Below are 15,404 nucleotides of genomic sequence, written 5' to 3'. Positions count from 1 at the left end.
AGCTCCAAGTTACCTACACACTGCAAATCTGGGGAAATGAGATTTCCTCTGGGGAGGATGAGACACGTGAGGGAGGAGGGCAGGGTCAGGTGGAAATCTCCTACAATGATCATCACCCCGCGCCCCGCCCCAACGCACACATCTACACACATCCCTGGAGTGGGAGGTCCCCTAAAACGGTGGACAGGAGTCTAGGGAAGTGAATCAAGCAGTGGCAGGAGGGGAAGGCCGTGCACAGGCCACAACCATGTGCTCACACTGTTGTTGTCACTGACTACGTGACCTTGAGCAAGTCACTGCAGCTGTGAGAGGCCTTCCTCATCTCAAGATGGGCCCACGGAGGGCTTCTGCCTCAGAACCAAGATGCTGACCCAGCTCTGTGCTCCAAGGAGGTGGAGAGACCAGCGTATCTGGGGCCACTGGGCAGCCAGGGGCGCCCCGCGCATTAGAAGGGCCCCTTGCACCCGGGCAACTCCATCCATTCCAGACACATAACCCTCGCTAACATTCTGGGACTTGAAGGATAGCTGGCTGCCCCTCTGGTGGCCAGATCCAGTTACCTGTCTCACACAAATCCCTGGGGACAGTCGCTGGCCTCCAAGCCAGAGCCCATTCTGCGGGCAGCACCTTGCCAGGACCCGTCTCTTTAGGTGTGCAAACAGGCACGAAGATCCACCAACCCGCGTGAAAGGAAATTAGGGGCGCAGACCCAACTTGCCGTCTCCAGTGCCACCAGCTTGGCCAGCTGTCGCTGGGATGCTCTGGCTGGAACTTTGTGTCCTGCGGGTGGTGCAGAGCCCGAGGCTGGCCGCAGAGTCGGAACCGCTCATCTGGACTCCTGATTAGCTCGTTTGCTCCAAAACATCATCCCCCTGGACATGCAGCTGCTTTTGGAGCTTCCTTTTCAAGCTCTGTAAAGGGGAGAGGTATGCGCTCGCCCCCCCTCCCACCCCCCGGGCTGGAGGTCTACGAGCCTGGACTGGGCCTGCTCACTGCAGGGCGGGCAGCTCTGTCCTTGCTCTGCGCTGGGTGCTGCTGAGAGCCTCCCCTCCCTCTCCTGCCCTATTACCATAAATAGGAGGTATGGGTGCATGGAGGGGGCAGGGGGAGGCTCCCCAGATGCTGAGGCCCAAGTTTGCTTTTTTAAAGATTTATTTATTTATGCATACAAGAGCTGGGGTGCTGGCCAGAGGTGCGGCGGGGTGTATGTGAGAGAGGATTCACCAGAGACAGAGTGGGGAACAGAACAGGCAGGTTGACCGAAATACACTGCTGAAGGGAGCAGCGGGGGAGACAGGAGGCATCTGCTGTGCCATGTGGGTCAGCTCCCAGGCTGAGGATTGAACTTGTGCTGCAGTAGTTGCAGATACCTTCATAGTCTGAGACTTAACATCTGTGCCACCAGGGAAGCACCCCCGCCAGGTTTTCTAAGCTGAGAAAAGTGATGCACCTTTCCATGCAGCTGGGCTGATGTGTCACCTACACACTGCCCCCCGCCCCCCAAAAGCACAGCCGAGTGAAGTCTTGATTTTCTCCACTGAGAAGAGTCATGCACAACTCACAAAATGGCCTGATTTCAGATGTTTGGGATCAACTGAGAATATGTTTATTTAAAAGCAATTTTAAATATTAAAAAAAGTAGAAATGAACACACACAGTACTGAAAGACTGTCACATTAAACACATGTGAAAGGACAAGCGTATCGGTGTTTGAGTAACATCCAGATGAGAATTTGCAGTGAACTAGTGGCACTACGGGCTTCCTACACAGCACGCTCAAGTTCTAGGCGATAAAAAAATAAATAGCAATTGCTGTTCAACAGGAAAATAAGACATACGCTATTTGCAGAACATAACTTTTCCCTCTGGGGAAAAAAGAATTAGCTATTTTTTTTTTTATAAGATTCCATACCTTCAAAATACTATATCATGTACAAAATTGCAGATAGTGGCTCACTGAGGTTAAGAACAATATCAGATTTAAACTCAACCAAGATCACCAAAGGTATTTATACCTAGTTTTCCTAAGTCCCATAGCAAGCTGGACCAGAACGAACTCAAGTTCCTGATGGGAAACAAAACCAAAGCAGGAAAAAAAAAAAAAAATTAAAAATGCGTTTGTGTAAGTGGCTGCTAAAGGGGAAAAAGAATAGACATCGACGCCATGTAATTTTAGACATCTAATTTGTCATTTTGTTTTTCAAAGCCAGTTTATTTTGAGACTAGTTGAAAATACTGTAGGCCACACAAATGAATAGTTCTTCAATGCAACGCAAAGTGTGTGCATGGGCCCCGGGGACACGTCCTGTCCTGTCACCTGTGTGTCTCCGGCACTGCGGCCGCGGGCACAGTGAGCCCACAGAGGCGGCTGGAGCTGGGGGGACTCACGTGGGCCGTCACACCGAGGAAACAATTGCTTCAAATCACTTTCCAATAACAGCTGGTAAGATATGGTGTGGGTTTGTCATGCAAGGTGTACTTCTCAGGTGGCTAGTCCACGTTTTCATCATCACCGCTTAAGCAGAACTGAACGGGTTTTCACCGAGCGCTGCGACTGGTGGAGGGCTTTTCCTAAGGGTTTGGTGGGGAGTTGTGCTTCTGTGAAATGAACATTTCTCCCTCATTGCCAAGATGATCTGCTTAAAAATATGAGTTTCTGTGCTGCTGCCAACAGAGCAGTTGAAGCGAATGTAAATGCCAGCACGAGGATGAGCCTCAAGTCAGAGAACAGCCCCCCCGGCTGTGGAGTGACATGCAGACCGATGTCAGAGGCCGAAGCACCCAGGATGCTCTCAGGGGTCTGACCCGCGCCGGGTGGAAGCAAAGCCCGGGGGAGAGGCTCACTGCCGGCAGGGCTCTCCCCAGCGCGGCCCCCAGACGCGCTCTAACACGCGCTCGTGAACCGGCTCGAAGGTCACGTCTCTGCTGAATGGTGCTTCCGGCCGGCCCGCTTCTCTACCACTGGGGTTAATGAAGAGCGTGGGGAAAATGAAAGGTGGGTTTCAGCACCTGGATTCTACAGTGGGGAAATGATGTGTACATTCGTCATCTTCTTGAATCATCTTTCGAAAGCGTAAATTTATCCAACAACACAACTCTGAGGACAATTTTAAATGGACGCATTCGATGCTTTAAAACTTGTGAAGGATGCAATTCATAATATATGTAAGTTCATACTCTGGAGAAAGCCAAATGACTGACTAGAAACCAATATTGTTGCAACCTTATAATTTCTGCTTTAATGGCGATCGAGTTTAAAAAACGTACAGTTCCCCTTATCCATACTATTCCTTTATAAAAGGCAGATTTCAGGTAAGCTTCTAAATGCATGCATAATGGAGCGGCTACTATTTTCTGGCAGTCCTTGGTTCCTGAAAGTTGAACTTCATCAGATGTGTTTTAAACGTTTGTCAAAATAGTCATGAAGGATATGTTACTTCTGCAGAATGAGGTAATAATATCTCAGGGGCGGGCACTAGTCATCATCAGTCTAAACCCACTTGTCTAACTTGCCGAGGCTGTGGGCATGAAAGATGCCCCCAAAGGTTCTGGGTCAAAGACTATTTTGCTGAAGGAATAACACATTTAACTGAGCACTTTTCTGTAATAAATATACGAGGGTAGGTTTTTGTAGCTGTAAACCGTGTGCACAGGTCACTACAGGCTGGTCTGTCGTGGAGCTAAAGTTTCACCTGCCACACAGAACCCGCCTCTTTGCTAATGGTGCGTTTCAGTAACACAATTGAGAATACTGTATTGTTAGGAACAGAGAGTCGATGTTATGCCTTTCAAGGATGCTGGAGACCATTTCTACTTGCAAAGCCAGCAGTTCCTATATTCCTGTTTGTTTGTTTGCTTGGAAAACAGCGTGGCTAGAGATGGGAGTGCTAGCCGCCAGGGATGGCTTTGGCAAACCAGCCAGGTGCGCCGGGCCCCCGGGCGGCCCTAATACTGGCGAAGGCAGAAGACCACAGGATATTTACAGCAATACTACGTCCCCTCCTGAGGTGCCCTTCCGGGAGTTTCTCCCTCCATAACAGCAGCTATATACACGGTGTGCACGGGTCACGCGGAGGCAGCAGTCTCGCACGAAGGGTGTGTGTGGACGATCGTCAGGCCCGAGCTTGCTAGTCGGACAGGATGTGGACGAAGGACACCGGGAAGACCCCTTTCCTTTCAGGGTGTCCTTCGATGTGCCCGATCTGCAGGGAGAAAGGAGAGAGGACAGGCTGGAGGGAGCCGGCCTTCAGCCCTGGGGTGAACCCAGGCTCGGCCCCCACTGTCCTCGTGTGGACTGCAGACAGCGTCGCGAAGACACGACCTGACAGAGAGCAACAAGACGGTGATGACGCCTGAACACACGAGGCGCTCAGCACTCTCCGCAAGGCAGCCCCACGAGGCAGGTAGCTTCATGTTGCTCGCGAAGGGCCAGAGGCCCAGAGCTGGACACCCCTCGGTTTCCCTCAGGCTGCAGGCCCCGGAGTCCTCGCCCCTCACCAGGGTGCCTCACCGCCTTGCTGCAGGGTGCCCTCAGAACTTGTATGTAAAGAGGGGCCCGAACCCACCTTCTTCTCAGGCAGGTTGTGCGATTACGTCAACGATCACAGTGTGCCAAGTACCTGCTGTCTGGTTGCTACGGAGGACAGGACACTGGGGAAGTCTGAGTGTGACCACGGCCTGTGGCAACTGCATTGGCTGCTGCCTCAGCCTGTACCTCAGGTAACCCAAGGAATTTTTAATTATCTCTACTAGATCAGCATCCATTGCATTGAAGAGAATCCTACCATCAGCCTTCCAGTGACATGCACAGGAGAGCGTGGACTCTCCTGGGTGGTGGGGCCAGGGCTCACCACCTCCAGGCAGTACAGAGGCGGGCGGGGTGAGAGGCGTCCAGCCCAGGCTGGTTCCTCATTTACCACGTCCAGGATCTAGGGTGGTTGCCTGGCCGCGTGCACCGGTTCCCATCTGGAGAGTGGGGTTAATGCTGACCTGACCTCTCCACCTCAAGCGCGTCTTAGCTGGCATCACGCATGTGCGAGGGCTCTGAATCCTAAAGCACAGCGGAGTGTGTGGGGTAACCTCTGTGTCTGATCTGGACACGTGCGGATGGTACATACTCCTGACATTCTGGGCCAGATAGTCCTTTGTTGTGGGGCGTCTGGTGTGTCACAGGAGGGTCAGCAGCACCCCTGCACCCACCCCTCCCAGATGCTTGGATATTGCCAAGTGTCCCTGCCGGGTAAAACTGCCCAAGTTGAGAACTGCTTCTGCAGTCCAAGCAAATCCCCACAGCTTTGATAAGAATCGGCAGTGACTGTCTACAACCAAAGGAAGACGTCACACGCACACGTCACATGCACCTGCACACGCGAGTGGACATGAGTGTGTTTCTGGGTATTAGAGGTTCTCCTGGCGCATCTATGACCATAGCTCCTTTCCCAGCAGACAGAGCAGAACAGGGTCCCTTTGGGCAGGAGGGCCTTACGTCATCTGCTGCCCCTCTGGCCTGGCAGTGCCCACTGGAGGCTCACTCCCGAGGCAGCCTGGGTAGCCGCAGATGTGCTGGGCTGTCTTACAGGCAGGGAACTGGGGCATTTCTCAGGGCTGCTGGGAGAACAGGGATGGCCTCCCTTCCAGACTCATGGGCAGCGGGTGCTCATGTAGAAATCTCGTGAGGACGAGAACTGCCAGTTGGATTAGGGGGTGAGCCTGAGGATGGCAAGGAACGGTGAGCAAAGCCAGGGCCAGAGGGGCTTCAGACTCTCCCTCTGCCTGAGGAGCGCCTCAGGCCCCAGGCCGCACGCTCAGCTGCCTCGAGCTTTAGTTCAGCATCTGAGAAATCAGAAAGTGCCGACAGCTCGCAGGCTGCTGTGTGCTGACAAGGCTGCAGCACATGCAAACGCTAATTCTCCTGACCCAGTTTTGCAGCCCCACGTGCTGTGCCAGCACCTAACAGCAGGGACAGCAGTGCCCCACACGCTGGGCAATGATGTGCCGGGCAGGGACCTGGGGCTGGGCGGCTGCGGGGTCTGCAGGCCGCTGGGGCCGCCCCATCCAGGTACCTACCCACCACTCCTGGTCCTCCTCCCCCGTGACCACGATCACTTCCCCCTCGATGAAGGTCAGCTCGTCATCGTTGTCGGCCTGGCAGTCATAGATGGTCTTCACTCGCCTCACTTTATTTTTCCCCTTAAAGAAAGAAACTGGGTTTTAGCTGACAGGACATGCTGATCTGGGGCAGTGGCCGGCTGGGCCTCGATTTCCTCAGCTGTGGGGACAAGGCGTGGCCACCAGGTGCCCCTGTGCTCTGCTCTCGGGACCCCTCCCCCTTCGTGGGGAGCAAGCAGTGTGGGTAGGACTGAGATCCGGCTTCACCCAAACCCGAGAAGCGCTCTGCCCCCGCCCCCCACGCCAGCAGCTGGCAGGGATGACAGCAGAGTCTAAAAATGGTGCTGGAGACATGACGTCAAGCCAATGTGCAGGCTGTGCGAGCTGGGCACGCAGCACACACTCTCCCAGGGCCCTCGGCAAAGCACGGAGTCAGCACATGCGGGTAAAGGGGCAGGAGCAGTCAGGTCGGGCCCTTCTAGGCAGTTCCCAGGATGTTTTCATTTCTGATGAGTTGGACTTGGGCTTTCTTTGGTTGGATTTCTAGTTCTTTGCAAACGAGAAGATGCAAATAGAGAAATCCCTTTTCATGGCTGTTTCTGGCCCCAGCTCATGAGATACTGAGTAATAAAAAAGGGTTTTGGGGGACGAGCCCTTCCTCATGTGTCCTGGCTGCTTCCTCAGTCACCACCGGGACGGCCCTGCTCCCTTCTGCGGCACCCCCGGGCTGGGAGCGGGGTGAGAAGCAGCAGGAGGTGGTGGTGGGTGAACGTGGCTCTCAGCTCTGACTGGGGCGCAGAGGCCCAGGTGTGAGGATGACGGAGGGACAATGGGTCACAAACACCGTAAAGCACTAGAGGAACTGGAACGCCGCACATGTCAATGCCAAGGCAGCGGTAGGGCTGGGGTCTCGGGGGGGAGGGAGACTGTCCTCACCAAGAGCAAAAGCAGCCACCTTCCGACCGGTGGTCACCAACCCCTGGCAGCAAGGGCTTCATGCTCCTCACCTTGTGTGCTGAAGCGACACACATGTATTTCTGTGTGTTTCTGATAAAATGTGAGGGGGCACAGGTGTCAGGGCAGCGGGAGGCCTCTGGGCCCCCATTCACTGTGCCCTCAGCCTGGGTGCAGCACCCCTGTATGCTCCAGCTGAGGCAGGACAAAGAGCAACCACGCATCTTCCTAGAGCACTGCTTTTCCAAAGAAAGACTTTTATGAGAAAGGCATTTTTATGTTTCAATGAAATCAATAGAGAATAGAAAGCATTTTATGAAAATGATGGAACATGAGCCCTCAACCAAATTTAGGCTGTGCCACTTTCTTTGGGCTTTGTCTGCAATTCCTCCAGGAAGATGCCGTGGGAAGCACTGGCCTAGCTCCTCAGAACCCTGAGCCGTGAGATGGGGAGGGCAGGTCCTCCCTCCAGGGTCCTGGGCAAGGGTGCCCACTTGCTGGGTGTTTTCTACCACAGCTCAGTTCCATCCTCACTGTGCAGCTATCCTATCAGCTACTCTGTGTCTGGGAGGAAGCTGAGGATAAGTAAGCGGCCGAGGTCACGTAGGCCTAAAGCCCATACGCTGGCATCCAACGTCTGCGTGCCTGAGTAGGCCCCGCTCCTGCCTCTGTGTGCACGGGATCACCCCTCCGCCAGGTGTCGGGCAGTGGAGGGGCCGAGCGCGCTGCCACCCACCGTGTTGATTTTCCTGGGCAGTGGCACGGGCGTCTCCGGCAGAGTGGGTGTGAGGTCGTTGGCATCCTCTGAGGCTTGCTTCTGGACGGCATCTCGGGACTGCATGCCTGGGGACAGGTCCGCCAGGTGTGACTTCTGAGGGACGTCTGAGGGCAGCTGAGCCTTGGGCGAGACGTCACCTGGCTGGGCCTTCGCCAGCAGGTCTCCCAGCTGCGGTTTGGGAGGCAGGTCCTTCATCTGTGGCTTGGGAGGTAAGTCTGAGAGCTGGGGTTTGGGTGGCAGGTCGCCCAGCTGTGGTTTGGGGGGCAGTTCTCCCGGCTTAGGTGGCAAATCTCCAATTTGGGGTTTGGGAGCCAGTTCTGTGGGCTTCGGGGGCAGGTCTCCAGGGGGTGGCTTTTGTGGTAACTCGGCCAACTGTGACGATTTCTGAAAGATTTCAGGTGGGACATTGGCTTTGTCTATGGAGAGATGATGGCTGGTTTCTGTTTTCCTTAGTGCCACTGTGGAAGCAATCACAAAGAGAGGGTCACCAGACAGAGCACGAGGCAGGGAAGAACCCCCAGCCCCTCAGTCACCGTGAAGAGGACCCAGTCTAAGTGTGGTGGAGCAGCTCGGGGGCCACACCACGGAGGGCAGCCTGTGTCTAACAGATAGAGGTGGAAGCCTGGAAGGCACACACATCACAATCCATGATTTATGCCCTAGTTACATAAGAACGGGCTGCCCAAACTAGTCTGGGATTTACAAAGAAATAACACACACGATTATAAACATAATACGAACTACAGAAAATTGGGAAGTAGAAAGTTAAAACTTTCCATCAGCCTGCCACCCATCTGTAGCCATTTTTAACATTGTGATAGATGTCCTTTTTGGCTTTTCTAAATATTTTCTATAGATAAGACTCTCATCTGCTTTTATATATGTTGTTTTAGCAAGAGTATTTGCCATGTTAGTAAAAGTCCTTTATTAGTGGTACATCACTTTTAATGAAGATTTCCATCCCATTGTACAGCTGCATAATTCATTAACTTCCTCCACTGCTATGATTCACACGCTCTGTAAGAGGCAAGGATTTGAGGTGACACACACATGTGCTTGTGACCGTGTCCTTTAAAGCTGTAAGTGGGATTACAATACGGACACTCTGCAGTTTTTGTTTCTTTCTACTTAACCTGTTTGGAAGGGTTTCTGAGTCAATGCCTCCTTCTCGTTCATTGCAGTGGAAACCTCCGAGGCACAGGATGCTACAATTTGTTCAGCCATTCCCACAGCTCTGGCAGTAGAACTTAGAGGACACTAAGGTCAAGTCTCCAAGTTCAGCTGTCCCACTTACTAGCTATGTGATCTCGAACAAATGATACAACCTCTCTGTGCTTCACTTTCCTCATCTCCAAAACATGAGTTAACAGGTATAAAGAAATTGCTCACAGGACTGTCAGGCTATAAGGATAATATGAGAGTGTTACTATTTATAACTTTTAGACAGGGTTCCTGGAGGCCAGGATTAATTTTTTTACTCTGGCTCCTAGTGCAGGGGCTAAGTTCTTGCAGGTGCTTGGTGAGGAAACAGTGAGGAATAAAACAGGAGGAGACAATGAGGAATAAGGCACTGAGTCAAATGAAGGATACTATCCTACAACAACATAATCAGAAAGAGATCCTTAAAAAAAATTTTTTTAAAGTGTTGTAAACTGTCACGAGCTGTACTGCACCATGGCCTGCCCAGCCATATCCCTCCCTAAAGAAATCAAGTTCAAGAGCACTCTGTTCACAGGTTGGTCCTTGAGCTTCAGTTGAGTGGTGTGGCTCAACAAGTTAAAGTTGGCCAATCAGATTCCTCTCCTGGAAGTTAGAAACTGGATAAGCAAAAATCTGAGGCAGTCAGTGTTGGGGAACAGCTGGGGTATTCCCTTAGGTGGTAGTGGGGTGGTGGTGGAAGGCCTTGCCTTCGGTGACACATGTGGGGGGACAGAAACTGCATGCTGCATGTCCCAACCCCTAAAACAGCTCCTATACAAAGGATCAAAGCCAGGCACTGAGCTGTCTGTGTTAGAATGTTTGGAATGGCACTACTTACAGTGAAAAACTGCCACTCAAGTGAATGTGGAAATGAGCCACTCCTCAGCCATGTGGACCAGCAACAGAGTAGTATGCAGTCAGCAAAAATCAGACTTGGTGCAATTCATGCCATGAAAAATGGTCTTGATTTATTATGTGAAAAAAATAGGCTTAAATTTAAATAAAAACTTAAAACCAAAAGAAGGCACAGAAATAGGACTGAAGGGATATAATAAATTGCTTTTCTTGGGTGGTAAGACCAGGAAACTTATATTTTCTATTTTTTGCTTATGTATAATTTTCAAACCTGCCAGGTTGAACAGACAGTACTTTAGTAAGAACAGAAAAAATAAGAGAGACAGTCTCTCTTTCAGGGGTATCTGTCCAGCCCTTGGCTATTTTATTTCCAAGCTGGTTTTGTTTTTCCCCTCTCTAACTAAAAGTGCCTTCTGAGATGCACTCTGGAGCCCCATACGGCAGACACACAAAATTCCCCTCAGACTGGAGAGCAGAGTGCACTGCTAGCGTGTCCAGAACGAAAGGATGGTGCCCTCCAAGCTCCCGACCCTGCAAAGCCCGTCTACTTGGGTTTGTTGCGTGGCAGAGCAGCTCAGAGGCTGGCTTGGGCATGAGGTAAATGGGTCAGCCCTCTGAGGACATGGCGCAGGGTCCAATACTGGCCCCTCGCCCTCCTGTGGTCTCTTCTTCCTGAGAACTGATTCCATGGAACTGGGGAGAACGAGGCAGAGGAGGGAAGACCCTGTGAATGTCCAGGCCATGGGTCTCACAAAATGAAGGGGCTGTTGAGCACAGGGAGGCACTCTGCAGCCCCCAGGAGGAAATAGTCTTATGTCGAAAGGCTAAGAGGAATGAAATGGGCTACAGATCATGCTGAAGGAATCAGGAAGGTGAAAGTGTGTTCTTGGAAGGAATCAGGAAGGAGAATGTGTGTTCCTGGAAGGGATCAGAGCGGCGTCTCACAGTGGCAGAATTATGGGTGCCTTTGTTCACATTAAAAAAACCTCTCGAGTTCATGTGATATTGCCTTCACCAAAAAATTCATTCAGAAAGTGGCTCCACTGTAGCCATCTCTCCAGCTGAGAAGGCTTTCATTAGGTCTTTAAAAAGGTGCCCAACGGACTTAAGAAATGGGTGCTCTTTGGGAGGGGAAAAGAGGTTAATGTGGCCAGGCCACAGGGAGGTGCCAGCTGGCAGTGGGTGCTGGAGCGGAGGGGAGGGGAGGCTCAAAAATGGACCGTGGACACCCAAGGGAAGAAGTAGCTGATGACAGTCACAGCCCATAGAGGGTTTTAGTATCTGGTGGGTGAGCCTGGCTCTCACGCTGGGCCACAGCCTCTCCCCTCAAATATCCCCTGGACTCCCCCTAAGCCTGTCTACCCTCCAGAGGTGGTCCTCACTAGACTGAGAGGCCTTTCTCTGCTGCCTGGGCACCCAGGAAAAGGGGTAGAATTGAGGGTCCTCTGGCCAAACAGGCTTTTCCAGCCCCAATCAGTCTGAGGCCCATGGAGAATGGAGCAGCAGCCAATGGGAAGCCCCTCCTCTTCCCACACAGGGGCCTGGCCTGCCAGTCACCGCAACTCCCCACTGTCTCTGAAGGACTTTGGAGAGTGACTGCTGCTTCCCACTGTGAATTTCTACTTTGGTTTTCACTCGGGGCAGGTAAAAGCACACTGGGCTAGGGTCCAAGGTGTTGCTGAAAACCCACTTAGAGGCCTCAGTTCCTCTGAGCCTCAGCCTCTGCCCAACTTGGGCCCTGCCACCCAAGTCTAAGTGAGGATGGGGTGACCCCAATGCTAAGGCTAGAGCATTGCAACAAAAGAAAGGGAGCGCTGTCATTTCTGTTGTAGTGAGAAGACTAGAGTTTGGGTCTGACCCATGAAAAGCTTGGTCAGAACGAGAGATGTGTCAAAGAACCAAGTGTCTGCCAGCCGCGGCAGCAGCTCAGTCCCTGCATTCTTGTACTTCCAGGAGGGGCTCTGCTCCGCCCGCAGATGCCATCCCGGGGCAGGGTTCCTTTGCCACCCTCTTGCCAGGGGCTTTCTGAAGCATGGGCACACCCCCTCGCCCTTCCCAGACCTTGTAGTAGGGACTCGTGCCCCCTCACAGGTGAGGACCCCAGGCTGAGTGAAGGCCACAGAGCCAGCAAGGGGACGGCTTCTCTGTTGACGTTTGAAAGACGAGAAGGATTCGCACCTGGGGATCCTAATCATGTAGCTTTTGGAAGAATATTGTGTTTTTTAGGGAAAGTATGGTGCTTTGCTAACCACAAAATCTTATTTTACCAATATTTTTCCTCACTGAACAAATACTACTTGGGCATCTGCTACATGCGTGGGGCTCCTCCAGGCATCAGGCAAATCAATGACCAGAAGAGACAGAGACCACCCGCCGGCCCCCCAGAGGATAAAGTGACCTGCTAACACACCTACACGGGAGAGGAGAAGTCTTACCTTTCTGAGGTAGTTTAGGAAGGACTCTCGGGCCAAGGGCAGTCTTTGCAGAACTGGTGCTAATTAATAAACAGGAGTCACTTAGGATTTAAAAGTGCTAGAATGTCAATAGCCATATATTACAGAAGGAAGCCACAGCAGTATGACACAATTATCGAAAAGCCTTTTTAAAATTTCTTTAACAACAATTACAGTCTACTTTCCATAATTCAAAGTTTGTCTGGCTGGGAGGAATGAAGAGAGGGAGAAAAAAATCAGCAACAACATCTCGATGATAAAGCCTCAACTTCGGTCTAAGTCACTGAGGCAGGCCTGGATCTACGCTGGGCCTGAGGGGACCTAGGCCTCCTCCTAAGCAAGTGAGCACAAGGCCGCTGCGCTGGCCGTGCTGCGAGCACGAACGTGTGCGTGTGCACACGGACCCTGGATTCTACTTAAAAGCACTGGGCAGGCACATTCTCCATATCAGAACTTCTGTTTTCAAGAGTCCCCAGAGCAGATGGAATCAGGCAGGAGGACGAGGGAACATGGAGTCTAGAGAAGATCCGGCTTGAGCACCAGCCATGGGCCCTGCCCACACCATCTCTCTGGGGGCTCAGATTCTTCTCTAAGAGTGAGGGTAACAGTGCCTGGGTCTTTCTCAGAGTTAGAGATTAAATTAGATAGTGGCATTCAAAGAAATGGGGATTCTGTTTTGATGTCCGGACCTCTGGAAAGCGGCCCCCACACACCAGCTGACTCCATTCCCCTGAGGCTTTGGGTCTGGAAGCGGCTCTTTGTGTCCTTATCTAGGATCACGCCTCCAGAGAAAACCCTCTGCATCGGATAAACGCTGCCCACGGGAGACTGTCCAAAGATCCCATTTCAGCGGGAGGAAGAAAGAAAGGAACACTGCGTTTAGTTTAGCCTAAAAAAAACCTTACAAACTGGGAATTGGGAAAGTTGTATTTTTGTGTTTGACAATTTCTGGGCTATTGGTTTTCCCCGAGGAGCCTTTTTAATTCCTAAGTCTGCAAAAAAGAATCATGAGGGACAATAACAAAACTTAAAAATAAAAAGCTCATTCAGATATACTCTGTGATCACCAGGGAAGCCTCGGCCGTTCCTACCTGTAACCCGGATGACGGTTTGCAGAGCCAGGCCAGGTGAGACCTGTTTCTCATGGCTCAGCAACAAAGTGAACAAGCAGATCAAGAGCAAACATTTAGCTTCTAAATGTTCATCAGTGCCAGTGGGCAGGACACACGTGGAGTAAATCGTTGCTAAACTTTATTTCTAGAATTCTGTCCATTGCAACTAAAAGCCAGGGGGAGAGAAGGCCCTAGGAGGGCTTACCTTGATTGCTGAGACAGTCCCTCAAACTTGTTTGCTGTCTTACTTGCAGATGATGGACCCACATCGTTACCTACAGGGAAAGCGAAAGGCGAGAAATGACATCTTCAGAAAGGCAAGTGGGATATGGAGACACAGGCTCTGGCAGAAAGGGATCCCTCAGGTTCTAGAAAAGCATTAAAGACTCAGGCCAGAGCAATATGCTTTCTTGACAGTAAAACAAAACAAAGCAAAATAAAATTAAGTACTATTTTGGGTGCTAATGATGCTTTCCTTGCGATGAAAGCAGTATGTCAAAAAGACAAGCAGCCTGCTCTCCGGCGAGCCTGCTCTGATCACAGGCCCATGGCGATGTCCCGCTGGCCCAGCAGCTGGTTCTGTTCTTGGGGGCAGGGAAAGAGGAGGAAACTCAAATTCACCCAGAGGTTCCCAAGCCAGGAGGCTGTCCCCTGGGAATCACAAAAGAAACACACGACCCACCGGTGGTTGTGGTCAGGGTTCAGTGGGGTGGCAGTGCCTGGCCATCTGCTGGACAAAGCCTTTGGCCACTGTTGCCACTCATGGTCCATTGAAGTTCACCACATTTATTAAGCATCTGCTATGTGCAAGGCATGAGTGTGGAGCAGGAGATGCAGAAACAAATAAAGCAAATAAAACTGCTCTCTTTAGGAGGTGGCCTGGGAGACGTGTGCTGCATGCAATGGCACTACTAATGCGGGCTGAAGGGGTGTGGGGGGGTTGAGGAGGTGCGTGTAGGCTGCTGTGGTGGAAACGAGGAAACAGTGTCTACAGTCGAAATGCTAAGAGGGGTGGGGAACGTCCCCTCTGGGGGACATGGCCTCTGAGCAGCAAAGCCCTTTCTAACAGGGGAGCAGCAATAGCAGCTGTGTGTGCTCTGTCCAGAAGGCAGAGGACTGGGCAGGATAGGATGGGAGCTTCTGTGAGCCAAACCACCTGCAGCAGCGTAGCACAGGCCGAGCCTCAGGCTGCTGGCACCTGAGGAAGCCCTGGGAACCTGCAGCTGTCACTGGGGCTCTCCCAGTCATGGCTCTGGAGACTCCAGAGTTCTCCTGCTTCAGCAGACCCCCATGTACCCCGCCTAGGAGCCCACAGCAGCTAAGCTGAGGTCATAAACTGGAAGGTAGATGGAGAGGCCAAGGCTGAGGAAGGAACTATGTCTATGAGATGCAGGGCACAATCACCCTCGGCTTCCTATGTGAAGAAACACAGAAGTAAAGTGACTGCCCAGGGTCAAGCAGCTGGTAAGGGTCAGAGCTGGGTTACATAGCCTATTGGCAGAGAGGGGGCTAGCAGAGGGCTAAGATGGGTCCCCCCAACAAGGTTCGGGAACTGTGACAGCGATACAAGAAGAAACCAGCTAAACTGGTGCTGCCAGGGTGAAAGCCTTCGAACATCAGGGCTGCAAAGGCCCCTGACTGCCCTCACGCAGTCGGACCTGAGGCCTGGGGTCGCTGCTGGATGCCACTGCCCCAAGGGCCAGAGTGCCCACTGCACCCTGCTCTCTGGCCACTCGAGGCTGCTTCCACTCTCCAGACACTGTGTTTTCATGCCTGCGCAACACTGCCTCCCAGTCCCTTCTCCCTGCGACGCCTGTCCTCTTCCGCTCACGGCGCATTCCTACACAGTCCTCAAAGAACACGTCAAAGCCAATTCCTGTGCATCTTCCCAAGCTGGACTTGACCACTCCCTTGGCCCTGTTTGTCCACAACCATTAACCACAG

General features: G+C 52.1%; 1 protein-coding gene across 6 annotated transcripts in view; it reads right to left on the bottom strand.

Moving 5' to 3' along the window:
* Positions 1-1,558: 1,558 nt before the first annotated feature.
* ASAP1 (ArfGAP with SH3 domain, ankyrin repeat and PH domain 1) overlaps positions 1,559-15,404 on the bottom strand; it is a 284,215-nt gene continuing 270,369 nt past the window's right edge. For all 6 annotated transcript variants that reach the window (XM_054691980.1, XM_054691978.1, XM_054691982.1 and 3 more), the window contains 5 exons: positions 13,666-13,735; positions 12,331-12,389; positions 7,799-8,298; positions 6,067-6,189; positions 1,559-4,202 (listed from right to left, as the gene is read on the bottom strand). In XM_054691980.1, coding sequence (XP_054547955.1) covers positions 4,128-4,202; positions 6,067-6,189; positions 7,799-8,298; positions 12,331-12,389; positions 13,666-13,735 — 827 coding nt within the window. In that variant the 3' untranslated portion in view covers positions 1,559-4,127. The remainder of the gene's footprint in view (positions 4,203-6,066; positions 6,190-7,798; positions 8,299-12,330; positions 12,390-13,665; positions 13,736-15,404) is intronic.

Source organism: Talpa occidentalis, unplaced genomic scaffold (assembly GCF_014898055.3).
Source record: "Talpa occidentalis isolate TD23 unplaced genomic scaffold, MPIMG_talOcc4v2.1, whole genome shotgun sequence".
In the NCBI taxonomy this organism is placed as follows: Eukaryota; Metazoa; Chordata; class Mammalia; order Eulipotyphla; family Talpidae; genus Talpa; species Talpa occidentalis.
This window is presented reverse-complemented; position numbering and strand designations above follow the sequence as displayed.